This window comes from Ixodes scapularis, unplaced genomic scaffold (assembly GCF_016920785.2).
Source record: "Ixodes scapularis isolate PalLabHiFi unplaced genomic scaffold, ASM1692078v2 PGA_scaffold5__190_contigs__length_132052651, whole genome shotgun sequence".
Taxonomy (NCBI): domain Eukaryota; kingdom Metazoa; phylum Arthropoda; class Arachnida; order Ixodida; family Ixodidae; genus Ixodes; species Ixodes scapularis.
The window spans coordinates 61,584,571-61,591,184 of NW_024609880.1; the positions used below are offsets into that span (position 1 = coordinate 61,584,571).

Sequence of the window (6,614 nt, forward strand, 5' to 3'; positions counted from 1 at the left end):
TCTCGTCTCCGGTAACGACGAGAGAAGAGGGGCAGGAGGAACTCCCCTCTTCCTGAGAATTCCATTTGTGTGTCGCAGAAGTCACTATTGTCCCCCTACAAGATTACAGAAGATTAACCCGTCACTCAAAATTCGTACAAAAGCAGCCGCTTCGGTGGCTGGAACGACTAGGCCATCCTCTCGACGTCAGCCTCGCCGTAGCTTTGCTCGTCTTGAGACGACCTACGTCACGTTTGCGTTGGATGTCACGTGGTCTCCGCTGGGCCTTCTCCGAGCGCTTGCCAGAGTGGGCCGTTTATAACGAAAAATACAGCCACCAGGCTCAAAATACAAACGTGCGATTGTGATTTACGGATACTTTGGATCATATTCAACCTATTTTTGAACACGACAGGAATATTTCAAATTTCGTTGAAGTATCCCTTTAAACGCACCCGCACCATGGCTCCCTGAAACCGTTCGGTATCGAGAGCTTCCAGCCGCTTTTTAAGATTGCTGATGTCATCCGAAAAAATACCCGGCGATAAGCACTCTTCGCGCACTAGCTGGTCTAACAGGCCTTTTAACTCTTTTATTTCTTTCCTTTCGACATGCTTCATCAAACTAGAATGCTCGATTGCACTCATCTTAATCTCTTGTTTAAACAATTCCCATCGTGTGCCGAAACCTTCGTCGAGGCCACCCAGTTCACTGAGCTTTTTTCGAACTCCCTTTACGAAAAAATCGTCCCCTAACAGCTGCGAATTTAGTTTCCAAAGGTGCCATGTAAACTTATTGGGAGCTTCCTTAGCGGCCCACAACATAAACGAAACGAGGCAGTGGTCGCTAAACGACACGGGCTCTACTGTGTACTTCTTACACGCCCTGACGAGATCAAGGGAAACGTAGGCCCTATCCAAGCGGGCATGACTGGCCCCTTGGAAGTGGGTAAAACGCACACCTGGCGCTCCTGACACAGAGTGACCAATGTCTTCCATCCCGTACTGCTCGATCATGTCGCTTAAAAACATTGTGCTCGCGTCTCTATACCGGATATTGTTAGAATGGTCCTGCGGTGCACACACGCAGTTAAAGTCGCCGAGAAAAATAACTAGTCTGTCGGTTTGTACATACTGTTCCAAATGCTCAAAAAATATTAAGCGCTCATTCATTCTGGTGGGTGCATAAACACACAGGACTCGAAACTTATAGCTAGAACTAAGAAAATCACACGTTACAAATCGGCCAGACTCACAGCTTGTTCAACGGTCCCTAAAGACTTCCTTAATAACAAAAGACACCCGCCCGAATTCCCAACGGCGTAGCTTACGCAAACGTTGTATCGCGCCTCAAAAATTCGCACCATGCTTTCCGTCTGGGCCTCACTTTCCATCTTCGTCTCTTGCACCGCAACAATATCCATATCTTTCTCGATAAGCAAGCGGTTTACTTGATATTGGCGGCGTCGAGCACATAAGCCCCGCACGTTTAACGTGCCCACACGCAGGGGCCTTGCGAGTTGCATTAGAGGGCGAGAGGAGGCAAGACGGAAAACACGGTGCCTACAAGAACCGGCATGTGTTGCCTCGACGAGACAGCGTTCGATTGTAATTTAACTGCATAGTGACGACACATACCCGGAGCACTTGTGGTAATGTCTATCTTCTCCGACACCGTTCCATCCCTCCCACAAGCAGCCGCGCCCGCAGTCCCCGTCCACCAAGCCATTTGATCCTGCCCCCCATCCTTCGTCGTCCTGACTTCGATTCCCTCCGTCTTTGGTCGTCGGAAAGAACTAGTGATTTCGCTACACGACTCTTTTTGCTGTCAGGGGTGTTCCAAGACCTTGTATTGGTGTCTTGCTCTGTGACAACTTCTTGCGAGGTGACAGTGAGTCTCGGAGTCGCTTGGGGGGCTGTCCATCGGTCGTGTCTTCATCCAAGTCTTTGGTCGCCGCGCCGTCAGAACCGCTGTCACCTGCGCCTTTCGGTTCACATGCTGCGGGGTGGGTGACATCTGTTTTTGGGGTCGTTGGGTTCATGCTGTCCGCGGCCATCGTTCCTGGTTCACTTGGCGTACCTTCCGTCGCGTATCGTGGAGCCGCGGTATCAGGAGGGCTGGTGCTCGCAGGGGCAGGGGACCCACAGTTGTCGGGAGGTGAAGGCAAGTGCGGCGAAGAGCCTCCTACCGCTTCCTCTGCCTCCGCGACGTCCATGAGGAAGTCGGAGTGGTCGCCTTCGCTTCGGTCACGCGCCATGGTTGCGTACGTCTTGACGCAGTCCTCTGCGTCGTGGCCGTAGCGGTGGCAGTCGGAGCAGCGAGGGATGCGGCAATCTCGGCGAATATGACCCTTACGCCGGCAGCGGAGACAGAGCGGAGCTCGTCCTGGCACCAAGACCAACACCTTACATCCTTCCAGACGGAGCTCATGGGGGAGGCTGTCGACAGTGTTGCCTTCCTGGAGGGTCAGGCGCACGATCCGGGTGTTCGACTTGACCGCCTCAAACCCCTTCTCCCGGAATCGCTCTCTGGTGACGTCGGCGACTTTGCCGTAGCGCTCCAGCTCTTTCTTCACAAGGACGTTGGGAACGTCGTATGGGACCCAGTGCAGCTTAAGTGTCACCGCCAAGCTCGCTGGGTCAATGACGAGGCAGCGGCCCCCCTTCACAGTCAGTTCTTTCGCATCAACCAGCCTTTGCTTTGCTGCCAGCGAGTGCAGCCTCAGCAACCACACGTGGTTCATTTGATGGGGCCCGGCAGCTGCCAGGTCCTTCATCACATCCAGCCGTTGCAACTCTTGACGGAAATCTTGTATCTTGTACGGACGTCCTTTAACATCACAGTGCAGGAAGACTGCGTTGGTCACAACGTATCCGTTTGGCAGCGGAGGCAAGATAACCTGGTAATCGTCGGGGGATCCAGAAACAGAAATACCGCGGCCTGACGCGGCCGTTTTCACCACTCCTACGGAGCATATGATAACACGTCCGTCGCGCTCGGCAGCCGGAAGTGGAATGGCCCTATGCCATGGCACCGCTTAGGAAACTCGTTGTGTCCACTCTTTTTATACGAGAAAAGCGGAGTGCGTATAGCCATTTCCGTCCGAAGCGCACTCCGGAGTGCGTATAGCTTTACTCTTATTTGTTTGTCTTGTAACTGCGGCATCACAAGCCTTTTGGTACGGCGTACTCGCCTTACTGTGGTGCCGCAACTCTCCTTAGTTGAATCAATGTTATTATTATTATCAAACATGATTACAACCAAAACTGAAAGTTCAATCCCGATCGCAGCGCTCGCACGAAACAAATCCTACCATGCCGGCAACACCATTTTTTTGTTCTTTTTAAGAATTTTTTGTTATTCATCACATCCTTTCGACGAAGCAAAGCCATTCACTAAAACGACGTTTCATTAAACATTGGGTGGAGTTGCACTCGGCGCAACGTAGTCCGTTCGCCAATCAGCGGTTTAATGACAACTCAAGATATCATTGCAACGGGACACGCTTCAATACCTCGAACAATTTTTTTTTTTTTTTTTTTTTCGTAGATGACTACGGTTGAATGGCATACGAACAAACCGCCCTAGAGATTAGTGGAAAAGTATTCCTCGTCTGGGCGTCAGTCGAAATCGTAAGACGTAGCATAAGGCACAAAAGCTGTTTGTTACAGGCACAGGAACACATTGTTATTAGAGGATTGTGAAGCCAATGTTTAGTAGGTCAAAATATTCATAGCTAGATTATTGTATAAATCCGAACGTTCAAGAGAAAAGTTCAAGAACACTTACCACGGATCCCGCATACTGAACGCCATTTTGATTTTGCCAGGTGATGGACGTGAATCACGTGCTGGACAAATGGCAACTGGATGTTTTTTTTTAACAGACGGTAGCTAGTGTCACCTACCGTATAAAATTTAAAACATTTTTTTTATTTTTTTTTTACGAGAATTTTAGCAAAAATAAAACTAGTGCTTCAGAAATACGTTTATGAGAGCTTTTAACACATCGTAAAGCCATAAAAAATCAGGTAGAATTACTATTGATAGATTGATAGACGTGCTGCGCTGCGAAGTTCTGCAGAACAAACGCGTGACTAAAAATTGAAAATGAAAAGGATGAGTTTACATTGAGATGAGGAGAAACACAACGAACACAAATGGGCGCATACTAACAACTGTTTATTCTTTTCTTTTTCCTTTTCAATGCATGAGTTTCCCAATGCGCGAGTTTGAAAAGGAGCGAACGCTATGAAATAATGATAAATGTCTTCATGAAGATGTGTGGACTTTCGATTTTTGTGGTGTTTTTCCCGTTTTCTGATAAACGTTCGGTTTTTGTGGTGTGAGAGGGGACCTTGAAGCTGGTGCTGGTATCCGCCTCGTTATGTTATGTATTGTCTCAGCAGTTCAATTTTCTTTTTGTTCAGAGCAATGGAGGGATCACTGACACACTTGCCGTGCTTCCCTGATGCCATGTGGAAGGCTTCTATGATTTCTCGTTTGTTTCTATTTTTTGATCTGTCCATTGCTTGCCAATTGTCATGTTCCTCCGCGGGGAAGAGGGCATGTCGAAAGACGAAGCGACACATAAGTAGACGAACAAAAATTCATTTTACTCACAAGCACAAAGGAAAGCAGAATTACTAAATGGAATCGTTGGAGTGGGCTGCATCGCGGCAGAGGATCGCGGCTCTGGGATCCATAACTGGGATCGCGGACCGCGGCCTCGGCAGCTGGGAGCTGGGGCCGAGTGTCGCCACTAGGGGTGTCGCGAACTTTTGTCGAACCGGATTTTTAGATCGTACTTTCGGGGTTCGACTGGGTCGAACCGGTTCGACGAATTTTCGAAACTTTTCACCAGATTCGACCGGTTCGACTTTGCGGACAGTTGAGCCAGACCTTGATACACGCATGTCTATGCTTGGAGAATTAATTTTTATGCAAAGAGTTATTTTTTTTATGAACAGTTGCAAGTAAAAGAAACAATTTTTAGTCGCTGAAGACGTTAATAACTTAATTGTTTTCTACTGTATTAACTGAAATAACCAATCAGCGGTGCCCTTAATTCATCACTTAGCCATTACTATCCAATCCGAAGCCAACTGTCCAGCCTGTGGCTCATGCGCACTACATAGAGTTATTATTAGCGATGTGCGCGACCAAAAGCGTCGCTGTGGTCAGCTTTCCACAATTGGCCAAACCATGGGCATATGAGCACTGTCAGATTGTCAACTTTGACGGTGTTAGTTTCGGATTGCGATGGCTCCTAGCTTCTGCTGTGCTTTTTAAGCACACCATCGGACTCGTCGTCGCACCCGATGGTAAGTAGCCAGAGTAACAACTGGTGACGTCACGGCGAGGCAAATCCCAGTCGTGACGTCACGGAGGGAAACCATAAGAGGGCGCCACCGAAACATCTCGGCGCTAATAATGGCGCACTAGGGGTGTCGCGAACTTTTGTCGAACCAGATTTTTTGGTCGACCTTTCGGGGTTCGACTGGGTCGAACCGGTCGACGAACCTTCGAACTTTTAACCAAATTCGACCGGTTCGACTTTGTGGACAGTGTGGCCAGACCTTTATAAAAGCATGTCTAAGTTTGGAGAAATGTTTTTTATGCGAAGGGTTATTTTTCAATTTATGAACAGTTGCAATTGAAATAACCAATTCTAATCACTGAAGAAGTCAATAACTTAATTGTTTTGTGCTGTATTAACTGAAAGAACCAATCAGCGCTGCACTTAGTTCATCTCTTAGCCATTATCATCCAATCCGAAGCCAACTGGCCAGCCTGTCGCGCATGCGCACACGAGTCGAACCTCAATAGAAGGTTCGTCGAAATTTCCACCAAAAGTTCGAAAAAGTCGAACCTGGTCGAACTCGAACCGCAGCCGGTTCGCGACACCCCTAATGCGCACACGAGTCGAACCTCAATACAAGGTGCGTCGAAATTTCCGCAAAAGGTTCGAAAACGTCGAACCTGGTCAAATTCGAACCTCGGCCGGTTCGCGACACCCCTAGTCGCCACCGGCGGCCATTGATTGACACCGATGCATACACCATACACGTTTGCAAGTCTGGTCTGAGGACGCCGCCACCTTCCTCAGTGGGGTGCGCTCTTGGGCGCAGCCATAATCCGATTACGACGCCCTAGCAAGGCGCAAGGCTTCGTAATCGGATTATCACTCACCAACGTTACTTTGTCACTCCCCCAAGCGGACCCCAGCCAACAAGATGGCAGCGCCCTGAAGCCGGACTTGCAAACGTGTTATGGAAAGAACGAGAAAAGGTGCCGTTTCCTCCGTTTCTAAGCCTTGGTCGGCACTGACAATGTTTGGCTGCTTTTCGATAAGCCCGTTAAATAGCTTGTGTACAAACATTAAAACTGACAGCCCTCGCAATTCTAATAAATAAATATTTTGTGGTCGAGAGTGACTCCGCTGTGGTGCTGCTCAATGAGACGAGAGTCACCCAGAGTTACCGCGGAGTCGGTGGCGGCTTCGTTGACCTAGAACACAAGGCCTGCGCGTTTCCTCCTCTAAACGTCATCACTAGTAGATCCCCTCAGCGCCCCCTAGCTAGCCCGGATGAGCAACATCGTCTGCTAAATCGTCTGCTCCATCGCCTGCTTCAG

General features: G+C 48.9%; 1 protein-coding gene across 1 annotated transcript in view; it reads right to left on the reverse strand.

The window, feature by feature from the left end:
• The window catches only part of LOC115317696 (syntaxin-8), a 48,074-nt gene extending 44,261 nt beyond the window's left edge, over positions 1–3,813 (reverse strand). Inside the window, exon 1 of the mRNA XM_029977386.4 lies at positions 3,769–3,813. Within this exon, the coding sequence (XP_029833246.3) occupies positions 3,769–3,794 (26 nt within the window). The 5' untranslated portion in view covers positions 3,795–3,813. The remainder of the gene's footprint in view (positions 1–3,768) is intronic.
• Positions 3,814–6,614: the final 2,801 nt, after the last annotated feature.